This window comes from Microcebus murinus, chromosome 4 (assembly GCF_040939455.1).
Source record: "Microcebus murinus isolate Inina chromosome 4, M.murinus_Inina_mat1.0, whole genome shotgun sequence".
NCBI classification, from domain to species: domain Eukaryota; kingdom Metazoa; phylum Chordata; class Mammalia; order Primates; family Cheirogaleidae; genus Microcebus; species Microcebus murinus.
The window spans coordinates 83,250,828-83,275,760 of NC_134107.1; the positions used below are offsets into that span (position 1 = coordinate 83,250,828).

Sequence of the window (24,933 nt, forward strand, 5' to 3'; positions counted from 1 at the left end):
CAGGATCACAGAACAAACGCTGTCAGTGCTAGACATTCCAAAGACATGGGGCCCCGTGCCCCTGCCATTTCTTTCTTTGAGGGACATGCAAGGTACCTTTGAAGAAGTAAGCGGTGCCCCTCTCAGCCACTTCGTAAGCTGCATCCACGTTGGACATGAGCTGGGGGAAGGAGCTGGTGATGGTGCTGGGCCGGATCCCAGATGGCAGGTGAACCTGCCGTCGCCAGAAAATCCTATTGGGCGTTCCAAAAGACATCAAGACCGAGGGTTGATTTAGATCTTAAATTACACTTGGATTGAAATGTACTCTGAGGCTGTTGCTAAATGGCCTTTGCCCTTGCCTCGTTTCTAAGGAAAACACAGTTTTTTGACTTTGGTAAACAATGTCCTCTTTCTTTTCATTGTGGTAGCATCCCTGTGATTGCCTTGCTTTTGTTTAAGAGTGTTCAGAACACGGAAGGATACAGAGATGGCATCAATGATTTACACGTTTAAGCTGAGCACCCTCCTCTTCTAAATATCCCTTGATACAAATTTCTCTTTCCTAATCCGATCTTTTAAAAATTAAAATCTCACAAAGATAAATATGATCCAGATGGTGAGCATTGTGAATAGTACATAAATGAACTAAGGGTTTGTGGTTGGGAGATGCTAATTAGTCTCTGTAAAAATAGCAAAAGCATTAATAATCATAAATTATGGCATTGCTTACATCATTGTCTACTAGAAGTGTTTGCAGTTTTGAGCCTGATGGCTAATTAACAGAAAATCCAGGACACACATATTAATTTAAGGCTTAGCAGCTCATCCATCCACTTGTCCAATATTATTTTCATAAAATTGTGGCAGTAGACACATGAGGGTACTGGGTCGATCAATGTAAATATGGTCTATTTTGCATTTTGGAGATGAAATTCATTTTTACAAAACATGAATAGTTTCATTGGCTTCATAGAAACCCAGAATCAATATATAAGATTATTTGTGGACAGGGAAACTGTAATAAAGTTTTGACATTTAACTTTCCTAGTAACTTAGGAACCCCCCAAATCTTATGTTGAGTTTTCTTATCCCGTTGATTTAACAAATATTTATAGAGCACCTGTCACTAGGCACTATAGACATCAAGGATGAAACACTGAACAAGTCCCAGGCCTTGCCCTCAAGATGTTCAGAACCAAGTAGTAGACACTGGTAAGTAATTAGGTGACTATGATTCAGAGTGATCAGTGCTATGAAGAGTTCAGTTCAGGATGCTCGAAGAACACTCAAGAGGGATACTTCCCTGCATTTAAGGGTTTGATGAAGTTGTCCCAGATGAGGCAATTTAAGCTGACAATAAAATCTGACAGATATAGTGAGAAGGGGGAAATATTTCTTCATGTTTCCTAAGAGGCATCCTGATGCAGAAGGAAAAGCACATTGTGTTTCAGAAGATACAGGCTAGAGTTCCAACTCCACTCTTGACCAGCTTTTCCAAGCCTCAGTTTTATCATCTCTAAATGGGAATAATAATTCCCTGGCCAATCTCATGAGATCATTATAAGGATAAAGTGAGATAATGCATTTGAAAGTGTTTTATAAACTGTAAAGTGCCACATGGATAGGTACTGTGCATTTAAAAAATTGTTATCTGTCTAGGTCTTAATTACCCACTAATTGGGAATCCACCATAGACATCCTCAGGCCCAAAACATCACAGCCTTATCTAGAGTAACCGAAGGAAAACAGACCTGGAAACAGTGCCAGGCTAAGGGTCACCTGGTGGTTGACGGCAGGGAGAGCCTGGATTAGACTCCAGCTGTCTCGATTTTCATCACACGCCCTGTCTCATCCACTGCTCATTCTCAGTTTTGCGATCTCCGGTTTTTCTTTGTTTATAACCTAACCCTTTGTCCAGTCAGACCTGGACTTTCCTGAAGGCAAGAGGACAGCTTCCCTCTTTTCTTTTGTCTCCACCACCTCACAGTGAGCAGAAGAGTTCAGCAACTATTTCTTGGATTAACTGGGGAGGAAGCTGAAAAGCAAGTGTTTTCCAATTAATTCGATTCCATGCATAGTTCTGAAAGGCCGGCTCTGCTCACGTCACTGTGCTAAGACACAGGGTGTGCATGTCAGGGAATTGTGACAGTGGGGAGGAGGCCGTGGGGAGAGAGGCATTCTGAAGGACTCATCAGCAGGATTGGAACACTAATTTGGTGAGAACAATGGAAAAGGGAGCGTCAAAGAAGGTAGCAGCCTCATGATCAGTGGTCAGCAGTGGAAAATGTTGCTGAGGTCACCAGACTGAAGACTGAAGCAAAGGGGCCGACTGGCCAGGACAATGAAGGAGGAGGATAGCCACAGGGGAGCAGAGAGGAAGGAAGCCAGGTCACAGTTAAAGAGCAAAATGGAGCAAATGCTGGGGGAAAATGAAAGAGGTAGACACAGATCACTTGTTTGAGAATCTTGTTAATAACAAAGGAAGTGGGTGGAGGCAGCAGGGTCCAAAGAATGGAAAATGGTCATGTCTGAAGACATGAAAAGGAGCCGGTGGGGAAAAAGAAATGCAAGATGCTGTAGGAAGGGGGACAACGAGGCCAGTGACCACTAGCGCTTTTGGAATCGGGATTTCCCAGGATTGCAGCTGAGGAGGAGTCTTCCTCCTGCACTTTCTCCCTGGGCTCTGTCTATTCTGGCTGCCAGGTTGCTTCACTGAAAAAGTCAACAGAGAGCACTGTGTTTACTCAGACTGGTTCCCTGTAATCCAGTACGAATTCAGACATAGAGGCAGAAGGTGATCTAAGATCCCTGACGCATTGTCACTTGTGGAGTGAGGACGGGCCCCTTTACATCTTCCCAGGTTATGGCCTATGAACACAGGTCCCGATGGGCTCCTCAGATGGGTCGAAACACTCTTAATTTAAGAACGCTATACACAGCTTTGACTATTTTTAATTCACGCCACTGTCTACACATGGGTTTTGTAAGCCGAATTTTTCTTGGGTTCAGTGAGGTGGAGGATGCATAGCTGATTTCGTGGCATCTGAAGCATTGGGAGATAAGCACCCTGGTTAATGATCCCCACAGAATGAATGGCTTCTCAGCCCAGGACGTGATGGTTTGTGCTTCAGAGTTCCCCGTGAAACAAATTTGGGAGGAAACTTAGCTACATCGGTAAACTCTAGGTTTAAATTTTACATACTCTCAATGAATACATTTTTAGACTGAAAACATGTCTTTTTAAAAATATCTGCAAATAATTGTAAGAGTAGTCCAGAGTTTATAAAAAAAAACCTTCATACGCATCATCTCAATTGATCCTTTTGAAGTATTTGTGCAGATATCCTTATTATTCTCACTCTTATTTGGCAGAGGGAAATTGAGCCTCAGGAGAATTAAGGGACTCACACGAGGTCACATACCTGGTGATAAAACAAGGTTTCAAGCATCACTTGTTTCTTTCACTGCGCCACATTGCCTGATCTCAGGGGAGTGGGCAGCAAGGAAACCAAGAGCATCAAAAAGACAGAAAGAAGAAAGAAACTAATCCCCAAAGTAGCAAACAGGATGACAGAGAAGAGCAGAATCTGGAAGAGTGTGAGGCTCTCCTTCGCTGAATTGCCTTGACGGTCCAGCAGCAGGAGGGAAGGCATCTCCTGAAAATGAGGACTGATGGGGTGAGCTCAGGTGGTGGGGAGTGAAGACGGTAGGGTGTAATAAAAGAAGGACCAAGAGTCAACAACATGAATCAAGTCCCTGCGTGCTCCAGGCACCATACACACAAGGATAAAAGTTGAGTCATATTAATACATGATCCTGCCCACAGGGAGTTCAAGAGACCAGCAGAGAGCTGCCAGAGGCCAGGTGAAGGTTATCAGTGACCTAATCTCAAATTTGATCAGTTATTGTTCTTTAGTAAAAGGGAATGAAACTCTCAGAGAATACGAAAGTCGCTGATCAAATAAGTCCTGCTCAACCCTCTGGCACACATTCATTTAGCCAACAAATATTTACTGACCTTGACTACGTGCCAGGCACAGCATTAGCTACTGTACATGAAGATAAATACGCGGCTGAATATCTAATCTGAAATATCAATAAGCTCCATTGTTCTGTCCTCTTTATCAAAGAGCAGATTATAGGCTGTTGATATGATCTGTTTCTCTATTTTCATTAACCCAGTTCCAATACATCCTGCAGCTGTTCTTCCCCAGCAGGTTCATAGATATATATGTTTTTTCGCTTACATTTTAAATCCAATAATAGATGTATAAGGAGATTACTTGCTATAATGTTTTTGTCCATTTGACTTCATTTATTACTATAATCTATAGCTCTAAGGATGTAAATCCTCTAAGTATGTTGTTTTCTTACCCACCAGACATAATTTTTCTTCATTCATTTACTGAAAATTTTCATGATTACAGATTTTTTGAAATTTATCATAATTTACATAAATGATGGAGAGTGTTTATTTCTATCTTATGTGTACAGTGTATACATTGTAATATGTCAGAACAGTGTTTAAAGCAGGGTTTCTTGACTTTGACACTACTGATATTTTGAGCCAGGTAAGTCTTCTTGTGTTAAGCTGTCCTGTGCCTTGTGGGATGGTTAGTGGTATCCCTGCTCTGCCCATTAGATGCCAATGGCACTGCCCACCCCCAGTTGTGACAACTCAAATTGTCACCAGATATTGCTAAATATCCCCCGGTGCACAAAATCACACTTGATTTAGAACGACTGCTCTCTTTCAATTTAGTTCTCACAATGCTCACAATATCCTAAATCAAGGCTTATTTAGGAAGTAATTTTAAGATTCTACCACCTGTGAAAATTCCAAAAGTACATTTTCAGTTTGCCTACACACTTATGCACTACACTTTACTACCTGTCATAATGAGTCATTTGGGATATCAGTGTCCTGAAACTTCAGATAAAATGCAGGGTTTAACTTCGCCTAGAGTTGCTTGTTAATTTTTAAAATGAGAAGTGAAAGCAAATGACCAAGGAAAAAGCAGCTGGAAGTCAGTGATCCCTCAGCAGAGGCATGTGGAGAAACACAGGAAATATTTTTGGGAAACCTAAGAAAGTCAAAGAACATCCTCCTCTTTGTAGCTGGTTACCCCACTTGCAGGCAGAGGGCCTGGGAGCACAGGGACAGCTCAGAAGTGCTTTTCCTATTAACTCAAATGTGTAACAGTCAAAAGGCATAGGTTCATTCAAGTTAAAATTCAGTGATTTTCTTGGTAGTTCCATTTCATAGACAGAAGACTTTCTATATTAACAACAGGATAGACTCTGGACTGGGGGTCCGAAGGCCTAGGGTGCAATGGAGGGTCTGCCAGGCCTAGAGACCTGGCACTAGTTTCCTTATCTCTGAAATAAAGTATTTGGACATGATCAACCTTTATGCTTGCTCCATTTATAAAATCTATTATTCTTCTAAGGGCTATAGCTGATTGTGATCGTCTTGCTTTTATTCTTAAAATTATATTGGGTAAAATCCAAAATGATCTGACATATGCAAATATAATTTTGATATAGCTACAATTCCAGCCATTTCTTTCTTCTCTCCCCTAAGTGACAGAAAGTCTGAGATAGCCTTAATATCTTATCATCTATCATAAAGAGTCAATGTCTATACATTAGAAATATATATGCCTTTCAACTCCTAATGGCTAAAGTTTCTTTCTCTTCAAACAGAACATTTGAATGTGCATTTACACATGACGGAGAACATCTCACAATCTCACGGTGACTTTAAAAGGCACTGCATTCCATCTTGCTTTGGAAACAAGCCATGTGGTTATTATGCCCACGGCTTGAACGTCCCATCCACAGATTATTGTTGGTGACGGGGAATTCCAGGCTGGTGAGTGAGTGGGAGAGGACGGGCTGGGAGCTCTTTCACAATCAGTGGTTCCCTGGTTGCCATTGTAACTGTGGCTTGAAAGAATTCTTTGTTCTTTGTCCAGGCTTAGCAAGCACTTTGGGACTTTTGGTGGCAACCGCTGGGAGATCAGCACAATAGAGTCACGGCATTCTAGCTCTCAATGGGACGTTAGTACGTCAGGGCAGTTAGCACGGGCTCTGGAACACAACAGTTTGGGTTTGGATCCCAGCTCCACCCTGCCCTAGCCATGTGCTCCCGGACAGGTTGCTTGTCCTTTCTACCTTGTAAAAAGAGAGTCATACTTCATACCTCACGGGGGTTTCATAAGGATAGGATAACAAGGTGCCTGACATAGTGAGTACTGAACATAATAAAGTCACTATTCTTATCAGACAACACTCTCACTTTACAGAGAAGGGAGTGAGTGGCAAATCCAGAGCTAGAAGAAACCACTCCTGACTCCGTGCTTTCCTTATAGTTCATCCTAGTTCTTTGGAATTACCCGTCCTACCCCTCATAGCTCATCAGATCTGAAATGGGAGAAGCTGAGAAGGTGTCGGCTAAGCAGGTGCATGTGGGCCATTCTTTCCTTCCCATGGACCTCGCTACTGATTCATTTCCAGGCGTCTCTTGCAGCTATGCCTCCCTCGCTATTCTGTTACCACCCTCAGTATTGATAGTCAAGACTATGTCAAAAGATGTAACAACTTCACATAGTCATAAGTAATCGCTAAATGCTCATGATTTGATAAACAGAGGGATTCTTTTTGTTTGTTTTTGCCTTCTTAAGAGAACAATGACCATTGAATGAAATGGTATAATATCTTTGACTTCCCTGTTTCCTTTGCCCCTACCACAACCACTGATGTTTACCAAAACAATAAGCTGCACTCTCCACGATGGCTAGCATTGCTTCTTTATCTCTGAATTATATAGCTATTAATATATGCTATGTCAGTGTGCAGGCAGTGTAGACACTGACAATGTCATTGTCATTGACGCAGACAATATCTCGGGGGAAGCCTATGTTACCTACTGCTGTGCTCTAGACTTCTCCCGCCCTGCACCTTGCCCCCCATTCCTGGGTCATTGCCTGCCAATTCCATTTGCTTTACTTTTTGGTAATAATCAATAAAAATAACATCAATAATCAATACATCTTAAAAACTATATTATCAATTAAAAATAAGTAATAATAATAAAAAAGAATCAATCGGGTTCTCCAAATATCTCAAGTTCTTTATAAGCCTTCATGCCATGGAATGCATTTTCTTATTCCCATTCCTCAAAATAGTAACTGCGATTTTTTGACACTATGTGTCTGCATGTTATTTACCCAGGGTCACCTTATGAAGTAAGAGGTAGGGACAGAACTTAAGCCCACTTAGTCCCATGTGAAAACCTGGGTTCCTGAGCTCTGCTCTAATTTGCCTTTGAAAAGTGAATCTCTACTCAGTGTTGAAGGTTTGGTTCAAGCTGTTCCTAATTATTAAAAATTAGAAGCAGCCGGGCGCGGTGGCTCATGCCTGTAATCCTAGTGGGGAGGCTGAGGCGGGCGGATTGCTCAAGGTCAGGAGTTCGAAACCAGCCTGAGCAAGAGCGAGACCCCATCTCTACTATAAATAGAAAGAAATTAATTGACCAACTAATATATATGGAAAAAATTAGCCGGGCATGGTGGTGCATGCCTGTAGTCCCAGCTACTCGGGAGGCTGAGGCAGAAGGATCACTTGAGCCCAGGAGTTTGAGGTTGCTGTGAGCTAGGCTGATGCCATGGCATTCACTCTAGCCTGGGCAACAGAGTGAGACTCTGTCTCAAAAAAAAAAAAAAAAAAAAATTAGAAGCAATCTAGATGTCTAAAAGTATGGGATTGGTTAAATAAGTAATGATCTACCTATTTATTGGAATAAAATATATAAATGATTAAAATTAAAATTCATTAGCATAAAAAATGAAATATTTGTGACTGAAAAGTGTTTGCGAATCAATGCAACTAGTGAAATTGCATTTGTGTGGAAATCCTTGCCCCCTCCCATATTTACAATATGTATCTCTCTAGCCAGAGAAAAAGCCTGAAAGGATAAACAACAATCTGGTTGACAATGTGAATACTCTGTGTTATGAACTGGATGTTTGTGCCCCTGTAAATTCATATGTTGAACCCTAATCTCCAATGCCATGGGGCTTTTGGGAGATAATTAGGTTTAGATGAGACTCCCATGAAGGTGGGTCCTCATGATGGAATTAGTGGCCTTAGAGACTACCAGAGGCTCTATTAGAGACACCAGAAAGCTCTCTCTCTCTCCATGTGCATGAAGAGGTTGTGTGGGCACACAGTGAGATGGTGGCTGCCTACACACCAGGAGAACAGGCCTCAGACTGAAATCTACCTTGCAGGCACCTTGATCTTGGATTTTCAGCCTCCAAAACTATGAGAAATAAATTTCTGTTGTTTAAGCCACCCACTCGGTGGTATTTTGTTATGGCAGCCCTAGCAGACGAATACACTCTGGGTGGTGGGACCCTAGGTAGATTTTGCTTTTTAAAAAATATTCTGTTACTTTTTCTCTGTTCTTTTTTTTATTTTTATTTTTAAATTTTTTTTTAGACACAGGGTCTCTGTTGCCCAGGCTGGAGTGCAGTGGTGCTGTCATAGCTCACTGCAGACTCAAACTCCTGGGCTCAAGTGGTCCTCCCACCTTAGCCTCTGAGTCACTGGGATTACAGGTGTGAACCACCATGCCTGGCTCTCTATGTTCTGATGGGCAAAAAGGACTTTTATAAGAACAGCTTAAAAATCTATTCCCCAAAGTACAAAATAAAAAAGGAACATCATATTTTTCTCAGACATCGCCTCTCCGGACTGTCTCGGCTACTTATCACAGCCCTACCTTTTAGAGCTCGTGCCACACCGTCTTGCAATGCTTTTTGAACGCCCTTCTCCCTTGTGTAACTGCAAGCTATGCAAAGGTCGGGGAGGGAACAGAGTTTCAATCCGTATTTATATCCTCAGATATGGCAACAGTGCTTGGCGCCCAGTATGGGTTCAATGAACACTTTGGCAATGAAGAAGAGGAAATATCATACACGAATATTCCTGAGCTGCCTCTACCTATTCTGGTTGTGATTGAATTCTGACTCCAGCAAAGGGAGGCGTGTGGGTGAGTGTTGCTGTTTCTCTTTTCCTCCATGGAAAGAAGTAGTTACAGTTCCCAATGTCATGGAGAGAGCAGCCTTGCTCCAAGGCCATGGGCAGAAAAGGGACCTGCCTTTGCTATGCTATCTGCCAGGGGAAACCTTAGGAAACCTTGAATAAAAATGAGTTAATGAAGAAGGCTGAGCACCCACTTGTCTATCCATCTCATCATCCATCCATCCATCCATCCTTCCAACTTGTTACCTGCCCTTCAATGCAGCTAGCCAACTCTCATTCACCAGACGGTGAATATCGAGCATTTGCTGTGTGCTCCCACTAGGGCGGCAGTGGTAAACAGTGTAAACAAAGCAGACACCAGGTAAACTTGGGCTGACGTCCTAGCTCAGCCTCTGAACTGTCACCTTGGGAAAATAGCTTGCTCTCTTTGGCCTGTTTTCTCCATCCGTATATCGGGAATTCTAATCTCTGCAGTGAAAAGGGTTAGAAAAAGTTCTGTACAAATATGGAAAACACTTAGCACAGCAGCCAGGCCGTGATGGCAGGTTTGGCAGTTCTTCACCTCCCCAAAAGACCCCCGCCTCCCACCCTGCTGCCACACGAGACAGCATTTCTGCGCGATCCTCGTGCGTGGCCGCAGCAAGGACCTGGAGAGCGAGGTTCGTCTGGAGGCGGAGCCGCCGCCCGACGCGAGCCGGCGGCAGGCGTTGGGCTTACCGGTCCTTGAAGAACAGGAGCTCCTTCCCCAGCATGGTCACGGCGTCGAAGGACGCGCTGGAGTCGCAGAGGTCGGGCGTGGGCGGCTTATGAGGGGGGCCGTGGGGCATAGCGGGATTGCCCAGGTATGGTTTCCGAGGTCCTAGGATTCAAGGTGACTCGGTCAAAATGGTAACAGGAACTTGGGGTGTGTGCGCTTCTGTTCTAGAGACCCAGGGGAGCTGGCACGCGTTCGCCCTGTATGTGATCACGGGCACGGCTGTTGCGCGCAGGCAGACCTGGGTTCGAATCCGGGCTTCTCTGGTTACTGAGCTGTGTGATTTGAAGCCAGTAATTTATCTTGTTTAAAACCTCAGCTTTCTGAATTGTGAAAAAGGAGGGCTAATAATAATAGTACCTATCTCAGAAGGCAGTTGTGAGAATTACATAATGCCTGTAAAGCACTTCGTAGAGTGCTTGGCACATAGTAAGTGTGCAAAAAATGGTCACTATTATTTTACTGTTATATACAGCTTCTTTGATAACTATAGGTGTTCCAAATTAGAAATGTAATTTAAGGATTGCCATGAATTATTTCTTTGTAATTAAGTTGTTTTTTTCTCAATAAGATTATACCTTTCCTGTGTGTTTTCCTGTTATTTTCGTATACTCCTTGGCATCCTACTCCAGACCTAAGCCTAGGCACGCAGGAAAGATGGAGTGAATTCTTGTGGAATTGGGGAACACTGAATATGTTTGTTATTTGAAGTTTCTTTTGGTGGATCCTCTTGTAAAACAGGTACCTGCTCTTTGAGAGAGCCGTCAGTGAGTTTTCAGCTCCCACCCGGCATCTCTGAGGACGGCGCCAGCCACGGAAGAGTGAGGCTGGGCGGGGTGGACCATTGCCCTGGCAGGTCCCTGCTCCCTGATGAAGCCTGTTGTGCCCAGAGCTGAGATTCAGGGAAGGAGCGAGACATGGGAAAGGAGAAAGGCTCAGGGCCTGACAAGGGTCGAGGTGGTTGCAGAGTAGGGATGGAGCAGGGGTTAGCAATGTGGGCAGGATCTAAGGTGGGGTGAGGCTTCCGGAGAAGATCAGAAACTGGAAATTGGTCAGATCAGAGATGTGATGAGGCTCAGGAGCGGTCTGGGGTTGGTGACATGTATGCTCCCTGGCAACATAAACCTGTTTTTACATTTCATTTACCTGTGTATTACTAGCCACTTCAGAACATGTGCTTTGGCTCCTGGAGGAGTGACAGTGGCCACCAGAATGGCAGTGACCTTTCAGGCCATGATGGATTTGAATTGGATACAGGTTTTCTAATAATCTCTTATTACATTTGTTTTTTGTTGTTGTTGTTGTTTTTTTTTTGAGACAGAGTCTCACTCTGTTGCCCAAGCTAGACTGCCATGGCATCAGCCTAGCTCACTGCAACCTCAAAATCCTGGGCTCAGGCGATCCTCCTGCCTCAGCCTCCGGAGTAGCTGGGACTACAGGCATGTGCCACCATGCCCGGCTAATTTTTTTTTCCTGTATATTTTTAGTTGGCCAATTAATTTCTTTCTATTTTTAGTAGAGATGGGGTCTCGCTCTTGTTCAGGCTGCTTTCGAACTCCCAACCTTGAGCAATCCTCCCGCCTTGGCCTCCCAGAGTGCTAGGATTACAGGTGTCAGCCACCATGCCAGGCCTCTTATTACTTTTTGAAAGGATGTTAGCACTTGAGGTAGTTGTGAATGTCTGAAGATAACTATTGTCTTTGAGCCTCAGCTTCCTCAGCTCCCCAAGTGAGGAAAACTCTTCACACCCCACAGACTCATGCGAGACGACACATCCAAACATGTTTTGTAATCTGCAGACTGTGCATGGCTGAGTGGAGTTATTATCATCATTGTTGCTATTTTTAGGGAGATAAGGTCACCGATCTGCAAATGGGTGAGTACCATATGGGTGAACGATAAAATCTATTCATTCTTGCCCAGTGTGTAAACAGACAAGTGATTGGATTTTCCATGGCTATCCAGGGACCAATATGCTCTGAGGGAAAGATGTAAAATTCAATCACACATCTTAGAGAAGAAAGCAATATTCATAACTAGCAAATGAGCTCTTTACAAGAAGGCATAGTTGGAGCTGTGGTTTCTAGTTTTAGTCTTTACCTATGCAGGTAAAATGCATTTTCTTTAAGTTGGAGACTGAATGCCTGTCACTCTCACGGTTAGTGGTCAAAGAAGTGTAGTGATCGTACCATACAGCGCCTGGATGCCTTTCACATCATCGCTGGGGAGGCGGAACCCGTAGGGATTCTGGTACTTATAAGTTGGGTACATCAGTGCCGATGGGTCCGTGGAATGGGCCAGGCCCAGCGCATGGCCAAACTCATGAGCAGCAACAGTAAATAAATTGAAACCTAAACAATGTGGGAGAGAGAAAGACAGCATCAACATGGGTTTTTGTCTTCTCCATCTTCTGTCTTTACAGGAGAATTTATGCCCAAATCACAATTAATGTAATGCATCTCCTCTTCATAACTAGGTTATTCAAAGGCTAGTAGGTTATTCTGGCTCTTAGCTTTGCCGACCTTGGTCTGGTTCTTTTCCCCTTGGCTAGAAAGGGGTTAGGGGTCAGGGAGGATGGAAATAGAAATCAATCTATTTTGCTCATTGTCAATGGTGTTTTGGAGCTTGGTTAAGAAGGGCCTCGGAGTGAATAGTGGCTATGATATTTGGCTTATGATACATAGATTTCGACCACAAATGCCTTAACAGTTCCCTGCTATTACAGCCTCCTCCTTTTTATCCACACACATTTCACACTGAAGATTTCCTATGACCTTCATGATATTCTGGAAGCCTTATACCCATCCCCACCACACCTCTCAGGAGAGTACTGATTCCCTGCCTCATTTCTGAATGTAGCCTATCTCCAAGTACAAGCGAGAAACAACACGTACTATGAAGGAAAAGAGAGCTGTGTGTTGAGGAGGGGCCTGCCGGGTCTTGAGATCATGTGCTATGGAACAGAGATCAGACACGTCTACAACACAACTGAGGGTGGATCTTTTCCCTTATGGTGTTCCCTTTTGGATTTTTGGCTTACTTGTTTTTCCTAGCCAGCCCCCCTAGTTAAAGGGTGGCTTGGGACGTTGAACCTCAAGGTTTCATGATGGAGGCCCAGAAGAAGGAACAATATTTTCCAGGTTATGGTGAATTGTGCATATATACCATTCATTCCCATAGTCCACTTCTCAGCATTGTCGAAATGGGTATCTCCTCCGAGACCTTCTCCAGGGGCAAATGCATGGGCTAGAGTCCCTCGAGGCCCATCGAATGGGTAGGAATCCCCGTGATCTAAACGAGTGGGGAGAGAGGCCAACAGGATTGAGTCCTTCTAAGCAATTCTGACGGGCACATAACATGACAGGAAATAAACATTTTGAATAGCGCCGACACTTAAACTTACTTTTCAATAATTCATTCATTTCTTAATAATAAGAAAGTCACATGTCAATGAGTAACTGCCCGTTGAAGAACAAAAAGGGCTATTTTATACCGCAGAGAGAGTAAGTGTTAAAAATTAAAAAAACCCAAAAAACATTTTTTGGTTATTGTTTTTATTTTGACATCTGTTAACTGACACACAGCGCACTGTGGACTTTGCACATGCCATAGATTACGAAGAGAGAAAGAACAAAGGAGCATTGGATAGCAAACTAGTCCACTGCTTGGCAGGTGAACCTATTGTCAGAATGAGCTCTTGAAATAGGATTCAGCTGAGACGGTGGTCGTGCCTTGAACCAGTGTGTGCTTCCTGTTTCTATAGCACAGTACAGTGCAATTTAAGGAAGTGTCAAAAAAAAAACAAACCCACATTTCTCTGTAATTTTGATATGTTTTCATGTGTAAAACCCATGAAAGTAATAAAGGTGCTTATAAAGTCCTAACTTTCAAAGCTTTGTGTTTTTGTTTTATTATCTATTTTAATTAAAAGTTCCTTGCAAATTTAATAGAAAAGGAGGAAGAACAAAATGAAGGATGTAGAAAAAGCTATATTTTATAATTTTTTAGAGTCTTAGAGAGGATGACTTGTTTTTGTTTTTTAAAAACCCAACAAAACAAAGTTCTGGTAAGCTCTTTCTCAGGTTTCAGTGCAATGCTGTTTAATCAGGTTGCACGCCTGGAGGACTGGATACAATGGCAGCACTGTCCCTAGCCAGCTTGTGTGTTAGGGACAGGACACCAGACATTAACTCCATGGCCCCCAAAGCTGCCCTGAGTCACACGGTCCTGAGTCACACGGCCCTGCCACCTCACCAGGGTGGCCTTGGTCCTCTGGGAGAAATAGGACCTGCCATGGGCCAGGCTGCATACCCAAGGCCATTTCTAAAGGGTTTGTGCTCAGGGCTTGCTTGATCTTCTCTCTTCTAGCTCCTAAGCATGCTTTCCCCCAGTGACATCAGATTAAAATTAAGATCAGGACTTGAAACGACAAAGACACTTAGAAACATTATCTGCAGAGGGGAAGAGCCAGTGGCTGTCACTTACCTTGACTATTAGGAAGCTGAGAAGGGAAAGGAATTTCATGGGCCATTTGGCCTGTCTTTTGTCTACTTCCTAGACATGTTTCTCTGAAAAAGGCGCAGAGCTCTTCACCAAGGCCATTGCGAACTTTTGCCTCTGCCCCTCACTAGGGTGGGTGAGGAATGGAGAAGGGGGCAAGTTGGAGGCGGGCCTCCCATGTGCCTTCCAAAGGGTAGTCTGCAAGTGTGGGCAAGACAGGAACACCACTTTCCTGACCATCAATCACTGAAGGGCAAAAAGCTACATCAAGGTCACTGTGGAATTTACTTCCATCAGTGAGAATTCAAGGTGGGAGATTCTTGGCTAATATGGAAGAAGGGTACACTGCAATGAACACCATGATGGGACTGGATGAGGTGGCCAATGGGAAAGCAAAATCTGACAGAATTTGTCCCTAAATGGGGCAAAAACCATAATGAAAGCTTGTTACAGTGAATCCGTTCTACACCTGGGTCTCATGATGGCAAGAAATGCTAAGAACTCTTCTGTCCCTATTTTCTGGCCAGATGAAGACCATGACTTTACCATAGTCCCAGTCTCTGCCCATTATAACCCTGTGCGAAGGAGGATTGTGCTGATCGCTTGGATTAAATGTGTAGAAGGAACAGCTCTAGAACAAGTCTCCTTTGAACTAGTAGATGAACCCCAAGAAATACCACAGTACCTCCAGTTTCAAAAGAGATCATAATATCCGCTTCTCCGGCATTTACTCTGACAAAGTTCAGAGGGACAGCACTACTCCAGGCCCGCAAGGCCATGTCTATGGCTTTGTCCACCTCGGCAGCACTCATGGAAGGGGTGTATTTGGATATTCTGCGAAAATAAAAGGAACGTGTTTTCCCTTCAGTAAATGCTCGTGAGTGAAGAAGGCAAGAATTATGCTATAGGTTGTATTAAAAACAAAAATGTTGAACATAAATCATCAATTTAGATTTTTTTTCTCTGAAGTGATAATTCTTATTTTGCTTTTGTGTATGTTAAATTGCTGCTTATTAAACAACAAGACAAATGAAGGGGAGAAATGAGAGACAGTGTAGATAATCTGGTACTGAAACAGTTTGGCATCCACTATTATTATACTACCGCTGATTTTAAAGAATAATGATTGTGTAACATGATAACTCGTAAAAAAAATCCATTTTGCACAAAGTGGTTGTAATAGGGAAGGGACCTCTTTTTCCCCAGAAGGGAATGAAAGTTTGCAATTATAAGAAATACAAATGTGGAGTTTTCAGGTTTTGCAAATTCTCATTCAAAGGCCATCAGGATTTCCCCAGGGCTGTGGGGGAATGTATTTTTTTTTTTCTGCAAATAATGCATTCTTAAAGAGGAAGGGCTAACTTTAAAAAAGGATGCTCAGTGGAACTGAAAAAGGGTTGAGCCTTCAGCGAGTCCTAGTGTGACGACGACATCTGACGGCAGAAACATGTAGAGCTTTTTTGACAAAGTGAAGACAGAGTTGCTGCTTCTCTAGAACTTTCAGCTCTGGAGCGCAGGGGCTGGGGTCTCTGGCTGCGTGCAAAGGCAAGGCAGGAGAGAGCAACTTCTACCTGGGCCCTGGGGCTGGGCTGGGCTGATGGATGCCCAGGGAGAAGCCGGGTCTGTGGGAGGCTGCGTTGGGAGCAGGAACTGAGCCTACTTTCTCTTTCTCCAGCTCCTAGTCTAGTGCCTTACACGTAGAAGATGCTCAGCACATGCTTAACGATGATGAATTAAAGACTAAAAGCTAGCTGTTTTAGGGCTACTCAGTCGCTCTCAAACTTTAGGACCCGTGGTAACTCCCTAGGAAGATTGTTAAATATAGAGGTGTGGTCCAGAAATCTGTGTTTTAACAAATATCCTCGGCTATCCCGATGCAGGTGGTGCAACTGCAACCAGGGACCAATGGCAGCAATCCTGGGGTCCCAAAAGGAAGGACCGTGTCCCACAGAGAAGATAGTAAATTTGGGACTCTAGAGGGAGGGACCAAGGAGCTCTATAACCCCAGAGGTTGGGACCAAGAGGAGGGAGCCATAGAGTTGATGGTGGAAACCAAAAAGACCCTTAAAGGGATGATTAAATGCTTTCAAAATATGCCAAGCCCACTGTATAGTATTAATCTGTGATTTATCACAAGTCTGGATAGTTAGTACCTTGAAATTCCCTTCCTTTATTAATATGTCAGGTGGATTTTTGGGCCGACTATGTGTGTTGGGCTGGAGGAAACAAGAATGCAGAAAGGGACAGCACCAGAAAAGAAAAGAACGTGGAGAAAATCCTGCCCAGGGTGTAGAGATTGATAAAGCAATAGTAATCATAGCTAATATTTCTTGAAGACATACTATGTGCCAGGCATTGTTCTAAGCATTTTTAAATGTGGTATATTATCCAATCCTCACTCCAGCTCATGAAAGGCAGGTAATAATAATAATCATTTACATTTTATGATCAGTCGGGCTTTGAGCCCAGTTCTTTGTGACTCCAAAACTTATGCACATAAGCACTCTGCTGTAGTTTTTCTTTTTTAATCCTCTGGGTTTTAAGAAGTTGTTAGCTACACAGACAGACTACTAAGATAGCCTCTAGTGTCTTTTTGTAGGGAGGGGATGGGGCAGTTGTTTGGGAGCAAGTGTGGACGGCAGTGTGCCTGTGTTGAGGGGGTTTGGGGCTGCCCAGCTTAATCACAGGATATTAGACTTCCCGTGTCTCACATTGTCTGGCTCCCTGCCCCTCGTCTGTGCTGTACCTAGCCACACACTAACACAGGGCACAATTTATTTTTTAAAAAATTATGAAAAAAATTCCATGGATTTATATACATTTTCCTTATCTTACTCTTATTATCTCATAATCACTCATGTGTTCAACTTTGCATGGGTTTTTTCGATGCCAATTGCTTTGATTTTTTTGTTCAGAGCGCCACCTTATGGGTTTATGGGGTTACAGCAGGTGACAAGTGGCCTAATGGAATCATCTTGACCACGCCTTGTGTTCAGGCCCTCATTTCATCAAATGGACTCTGGTGTCCTGGAACAGTTTAGCAACTGCTGTTATTAGGGGAGAGAAAAGCCCTCATGATTTGCATGGCTTGCTGGTTTCCATGTTGTAAATCTCTCACCATGGCTAATTTCAAGCTGAATTTGAGGTTGGGAAGAAGTGAGCACATAGTGTACCATTGCACAGTGTTTCCACCGTGCAGATAAAACAGATGTAAACAGCCTCATGACCATAGATAATAATAAAATGAAGTAAAATGAAAAGCGATGTTTCAATTACCTTTGTTTATAAATATAATTTATTTAATTGCAAATTTGCATGATTTAATAATGGCTATTTTAGCAACCAGCTCACAAAATTCTTGGAGGCTTAACAACTGGCTGCAAAATTCTTGACACTTTAAAGATTGGCAGGTGTGAGCTGTTGGGAGCCAGCTCCAGCACACCATGGCTTGGACTAGTGCAGCCTTTCCCCTTCTCCAGATAGCGTCTAGATGTGCCCATCCTAAATACGCAACTTGATCCTGGTCCCGGCCTGGCTCTCCACTGTCCTGGAGAGAAAGTCCAGACTCCTCAACAGCACATTCTAGCTGCCCTGCAGCTGCGTCTCCAGCCTCGTTTCCTGCCATTCCCCTTCCTGCAGTCTCTACTCCAGCCGCAGCACCAGGCTCTGGTGGCGGGCATGCTGCTCAGCACCCTAGCCGGTCCCCTCGCTGCTGCTATGTGCTTGTTCTGCTTTTCTGCTTGGAAATCCCTTAACATTTGCAAAGCCTGGAGCAAGACCACAAATGGAGGCCACTCTTCTTTTGCAGCCTGCATCCATCTGGCATGTGTGACATCCACACGTGTAGGCACAGTCAACCCCTCCAGTGCCACCCTCAGGCTGAGGGTCGGCTAGGCCACCGAGCATGGTCTGCACTTGGTTGGACAAACCTGGGGAAGGAGGACCGCACTGGCCCCAAAATAGGTCCACGTCACTGGGGCAGGAAATTCTAGCCTCGGTACCCAGGGCACAGGGGGAAGGACAAAGGTTCCCCTGGGTGTGTCTCCTTGGTCTATACAGGATGAGGACAGAGGATGAGGGGAGGGAAGCCTGCAGGGAGAGGTTGGGGGTAGCCCGGAGCTAAGGGTGGAACTGCTTCTGTTTAGCTTTAAATCAGATGTCATTGCTCGGTCCCTGGGCTACTTGGTAACTCTTTCTGCTTAGTCCTGTGGTTTCCTGCTTCTCAAACAGAGCCGCTAGCTATGTGCTGGCATGTCTGCCTCCCCCAAAGGACCGTGAGTTCCCTAAGGTCAGGAAGGGTCATCTATTCACCTTTACATCCCCAAAATGGAATACATGTATTGATGGTGAATAAATAATCAATAAATGATTTTTGGAGTCAATGAAATGAATTTATTAATAGGTGAGTTTTATCTTTCTTACTGAATGGGTTCTTTTAAGAAAACTGCTTTGTACTGTCAGGTCATTAATCCTAGATTAGATTACTTTTCTTTAAAGATCAAGGTGTTGTTTCTAACTGGTAAAATTGTCTGTAATGCCCCAGATGGCCAGTCATTACCACAGTCCCGAGATCACAGTGAATTGGCCATTGTCATCGCCTAATGGTTGCTATTAAGAAGTTCTTATTCTTTCATATGGTTGTTAGGAATCAGGATTTTTATACAGATCAGAAGGAAGATATTTTTAAAAGAAAAGTAAAAAAAAAAGAGGGCAGGGGTGTTTCTCTCTGAGTTTGGAAAGACTCGATCTCATTACCTGTATGTCAAAGTATTTTTTTTCCATTTGGGTTCACCTGGGAAGAGACGATAGTTTGCCACGTCCGGAACCCCGCAGCGAGGCCTCTTGATCACGTCCATCGTGGTCGGGTCTAACTTCCCGGTGACTTGGAGGCCAAAGAAGGCCTGCAGCTCCTTAATCTTCTTTACCATGGAATTGCCTCCTCTTGCAGCCATCTCAGCAATCTGGTGTCCCCCTTTCTTTGTGTAATACTTGTCAAGATACGCCTGAAATGGAGAGGCAGGCTGACGCGTCTACCACGTGGTCTGCGAAATACTCATGCTCAATGAGTTAGGCAGGGAACGTTATTCCTGATATATTTTTTAAAAAGTGTGTAGAATATATTCCCATTTTTTGAAAAAAAAATAGACACATTTGCATAGACAAAACTTAGATATGTTCCAAATTATTAACTGATTATTTTGGGGGTCGTGGGGAATTTAGATAATTTAATAATTTTCTTTTGTCCACCTGCATTTTATCATTTTTCTACAATGAACACAATGAATATGCATTTTTGCTTTAATTTTTTTTTTAAAGAAAAGTAATGGAAAGAAACTAATACGAACATTTTTTTCATGGATCAATTATTTGTCACTGAAGTTCTTTACCCAATTTGCAAGACAAAAGCCATCTGGTTGCTTTGGTAAACAGTTATTGGCATCATATTTTCATTATGCATAATGTAAGATCAGTATGTTTTTAAGCCTCAGAGGTATTGTATTCCAGTCTCTCATTCTTTACAAAGGTAGAGGGTCAATCTACTTTGGAAGTCAGTTCAGGTGTGATCAGTACATGGGGTGGAGTTTGTTTCTATGGGCAGGTTTCCTAGCCAGGTTCTTTGGCCCTTGAGGCAAGTAAAATGAGCTGTAAATTATAAGGCTTTCATTTACACGCAAACACTTATAATCCCTTAGTATATATAGTTCAAAACACTTTTTCATGACTCAGGGCTAGGATTAGGGTAAAATGAGTCAGGGTTGTGCAAATATGAGGTTGAGGCCTGTCTTTGGCCCATGAATTTCACCTACCTAACTTATTTCAGGAATATAATCAAAGAGCAGCTCTAGATTTATAAATACAGTACCTTTGGTATGTGTGGGATTGATTCCGGGACCCCCTTGGGTACCAAAATCCACAGATACTCAAGTCCCTGATATAAAATGGCACAGTATTTGTATATAAACTACGCACATCCTCCTGTATATTTTAAATCATCTCTAGATTATTTATAATACCTAATGCACTGTAATTGCGATGTAAATAGTTGTTATACTGTATTGCTTGGGAGAAAATGGCAAGGAAAAAGTCTGTACATGTTCATTATGACACAACCATCTATTTTTTTTCCACTAATTTTTTTGATTCCTAGTTGGTTGAATGTAGCTGGATATGAAAAGCTAACTATATTTAATTGTATATAAGTTGTTTATTAGATATAATTGTATATTACTTACATATATGGCAACCATATATTTACTTATCATATATACATTATACAAATTACTTATTTACATATTATGTACACATTTAATAATATACATATAAAATAATACAAAATTAAAAGTGAACTTAGTATCTTACAATTGAAGATTTGTTAAGCTATATTATTATATATTCACGTCAGGAAATAGTAGGCCTCTAATAAGATCTCAGTTTTGAAAACTAATGGCACAGAAAAACGTTCTTGATATAATGGCAATATACTGAGAAAAGCAGAGGAGAAATCTTTATAAGATTATAATCATAATTTTATAAATAAACCAAATACGCACACATACACAATAACAAATGAAAGGAGGTATGTCTGAATATTAATGTTGATTATGTCTGGGGGGTGACAATTATGGATGACTTAATTTCTTCTTTATTCTTTCCAGCATCCCAGAGTTTTATACAACAAGAGGGACCATTAAGGAAAAAAATAAACAGGAGCAAGTCTTCCTCATGTGTTTGGAGAGGGCGCTCTATTTTCTCACTGCAGAGTCAACTGATCCTTCCCTGCCTGCCCTGCATGTGCCAGGAGCTCACTTTCCCGTCCCTTGTAAAAACCTCAGGTCACATGAGAAGCCAACAGGAGGCAAAGAGAGAGGCAACCTGGGTCGCCAGGCCCTGAAACCTAGAAGAGTTTCTCTGAAACAAAGCCATGACTATTTCGTTCTGTTCCCTCTCTGATGAGACCATCTTAAATAAGCATTTTATATTGCTGATCTTTTCTGCAAGATGAAGTTGACACGATGAGTCACTCCTGTTCGTGTAAGTTAATGCTTACGCGAGAATTCCATGCTCGTGGCAACATCTGAATGCGCTCGTCAGAGTTAAGCTCTGTGTAGAACACCAGATGCTCCGTGTTTTTTTTTAAGACAGTTGCTTTTAAATATTTTGTTCTCTGTGAGGTTGCTATACTCTACATTTTAATTCTTGTTTCACAAAATACGGTCATAGAAAGGAAGATGTTCATGGTCAATTAAGTGGAAAACATGTTTACCACTATTATGAAGCTAGGAGCCATGTTTATAAACGAAGCGATTCATCATTATAAACCAGGACTACGAGGAGGCCAGTGGTTGGTTACCAAAAACTCAGCAATCAAGATAAATAACGTTTTAACCCTTTGCACTTGCTTGCTTTTTTCTCGATCCCTTTATTCTACTCGGGATTTAATTTTTTAAATACCCCAGATTTTACAAAGCGTGGCAATAGAATAAAAAACTGGAGTTTCTTTTCATACAAACTTATTTATTTGGATTTTTTTATATTTCAAATTATTGATACATTCAAAGAGTAATTTTAATCTCTATAATTTTTGCTAACCGTGTTGAGTCACCCTAGACATCTGAGTGCAAAGACTTAGTGCAAAATTTAAAAAAAACCAAATTAATGCAAAAAAAATTAATGATAAAATTTCCAAATTTAAAATAAAGACAGTATGCATTCCTGCCTCACTTGCCCCACCCTAATGCTGGCTCTGAATCATAGAAAAGTCTTGTTATGAAAGATATGATCTGAGGAATTAATAGTGGCTATACAGTAATGTTGGAATTAAGATGATTTCTTTTTAATCATGGAGTTTTTACAATTTTTTTACTATGAACCTACACAATTTTTATAACCAACTGTTTCTTTAAAACATGCATGAGATGTTAGACTTACAGCACACGAAGGCTGTAAGTTATGGCTGGTCATAGCAGGCAGGATTAAAACAGTACATTTTAATGAAGTCGAAATAAAATTAGAAACTCTTCTTACTTAAGAAGAGAACAAAAATTGGTCACTGCAAGGATATAAACAAATTTTGCCCTACTTGAAGCTCTTATAGGATGTGGTTCTCATGCCAGCAAAACACCTGTCATATTACATTATAAACTGCAGCTTTCCACCAATTTCTTGGCACTCACATGCTAAGTTGCAAGCTCTTTCCTGTCACTGCTTCACAACTCCGGGTCCTTGTGCCTGACACAGTTCTAGGCTCATAGTAGATGCTCAGTGAATGTTTAAGCTCTTTTTGGTTAGGCAAAAAAAGGGAATATGCTTCTTTAAAGAATTAACAGATGGTCCCAAATTCTGGGAACTTCCTTGCCAAAGTCAAAATGTTCCATGAAGCACTTAGATATGCACTTAGAATTGCTTTCGTGATATACTCTAGTACTTGCATGCAGTTGGCTCAACAATATTTCAAAATTTCAGGACACATCAAAATTGTATCATTTGTTCCCCAGTCCCCCATTGTTAATCACAGTTTTAGGGTTGATATAAGGTGGTTCTCTCTCTATTTCTCTTTCAGTATTTGGCAGATAAAAATAGCGGAGGCCCAGGGATTCTGTCCCTGCAAGCCAAGCTAGCAGCTTCGGTCTCTCTCCCGACCCTTCCCATTCAGAGCACTTTCCTAGTCCTTTTTCTTTCTGACAACTAAGAGGTGGTTTTTATTTTTTTATTTTTTTTTTGAGACACGGCCTTGCTCTGTCACCTAGGGGCATCACTTTGCCCAGCGAATTGTTTGTATTTGGAGAGATAGGGTCTCCCTATATTGCCCAGCCTGGTCTGAAACTCTTGGCTTCAACAAGCCTCCTGCCTCAGCCTCCCAAAGTGCTGGGATTATAGGCACGAGCCACCACACCTGGCCTCTAAGAATTAAGAGTTTAAAATTCAGATTTTAAACTCTTAAAAAGCCAAGGTGAAGTTTAAGCTACATTTTCTTCCTTCCTCTCTCCCTCCCTCTCTCTCTCTCTCATTTTCTCTCTCTCTCTCTCTCTTTCTTTCTCTCTCTCTCTCTCTTTCTTTCTCTCTCTCTCTCTCACAGAAATAGATTTGTGAAAACTTTTAAAGCTGTCTGAAAAATCCTAGGTTCTAGTCCAGGCTGTGTCACTAACAAGTTTGACAAACTCTTTCAATTTCTTGTGGTTTCAGCTTTCTTACCTATAGATTGGGGTTGGCCAGGTGCGGTGGCTCACACCTGTAATCCTGGCACTCTGAGTGGCAGAGGCGGCAGTATCGCTTGAGACCAGGAGTTCTAGACCAGCCTGAGCAAGAGCAAGACCCTGTCCCTACAAAACATAGAAAAAGTAGCCAGGCGTGGTGGTGTGTGCCTGTAGTCCCAGCTGCTAGGGAGGCTGAGGCAGGAGAATTGCTTGAGCCTAGCAGTTTGAGGTTGCAGTGAGCTATGATGACGCCACTGCTCTCTAGCCCAGGTGACAGAGCAAGACTCTGTTTCAAAACAAACAAACAAACAAACATATCCCTCCCCCCAAACCAAAAGAAACCCCTACAGAATCAGGTTGGTTTCTGTCCTACTGACCACACCAGTGTAAGGATCCAAAGAGGTCCTCAATGTGAAAATGCTTTTAAACATATCAAAAGTCTTTAAAAACCCATTTACTCATTAACTTCATTCTGGAAACCTATCCTAAAAAATAATCCTTTAGATTAGGGCGATGTACAGAGATGCTTATAGAAACATTAATCATATGGAGATAATCTATTTGTTTAACAAAAGAAATGGTCAAATAAATTATAACTCATTTATATTCTGGAATATTTGTGACTATTTAAAATAATGTTATAAAAATAGTATAAAAATTAAAATTTTCTTATGACAAAATAGAAAAGTAAGAACCAAATTTTGAAGACAATGACAATTTTAAAAAGTCTTTATCCCAGAAAGTAAAATGGTAGTAAAAATACCTGATTTTAACAATTCGTATTTGAAAGGTTTTATTTTTATTTTCTTTAATTACGAGTTTGTAATAATGTGATAATGAAAGATTTTGTTGTTTTTAAAGACAGCTAAAACAATCTGTTTTAAATGTTATATTGATACTAGCAAGCCTCCTTTAAAAACAAGAGCCTTGTTTTTCAGACAAAGTTTGCATTGTGAAGATGATTTTTGCACATAAATCCCTTGGTCCCAGAAAACATTTGTTTTATTATCAAGGGGCTCAGAGTTATGCCTGTGACAGAAAACAACCTTTCATTATAGTCCTATCTGTATGAATATGAAAAAAGCATTATTTTATTGTCTCTTACATTTCTGCTTCAGAAAGCATTATACAGAATAAAATACCTTTAGTAGATAAAACAATAAATGTTATATTGATACTACTTATTTTTTTTAAGCAAACAAAGCCAGAATAAAACCCTGGATTATGAAAATAGGTAAGCATTTTATCATTCCGTCATTTTTGAAGACTTTATGCAAAATAGCAAACCTGAATTTAAAGGAAGCAAGTGGACATTAAATAAATTAACTAAGAACTTGTTTATCTTTTCTTTTCTTTTTTTTTTTTTTTGAGACAGAGTCTCACTTTGTTGCCCAGGCTAGAGTGAGTGCCATGGCGTCAGCCTAGCTCACAGCAACCTCAAACTCCTGGGCT

At 41.9% G+C, this 24,933-nt stretch overlaps 1 protein-coding gene across 1 annotated transcript in view; it reads right to left on the reverse strand.

The window, feature by feature from the left end:
- The window catches only part of MMP20 (matrix metallopeptidase 20), a 45,616-nt gene that overhangs the window by 17,386 nt on the left and 3,297 nt on the right, over positions 1 to 24,933 (reverse strand). Inside the window, exons 2-7 of the mRNA XM_012770572.2 lie at positions 19,043 to 19,290; positions 14,973 to 15,121; positions 12,953 to 13,078; positions 11,977 to 12,138; positions 9,751 to 9,892; positions 97 to 233 (exon numbers count right to left, since the gene is read on the reverse strand). Coding sequence (XP_012626026.1) covers positions 97 to 233; positions 9,751 to 9,892; positions 11,977 to 12,138; positions 12,953 to 13,078; positions 14,973 to 15,121; positions 19,043 to 19,290 — 964 coding nt within the window. The remainder of the gene's footprint in view (positions 1 to 96; positions 234 to 9,750; positions 9,893 to 11,976; positions 12,139 to 12,952; positions 13,079 to 14,972; positions 15,122 to 19,042; positions 19,291 to 24,933) is intronic.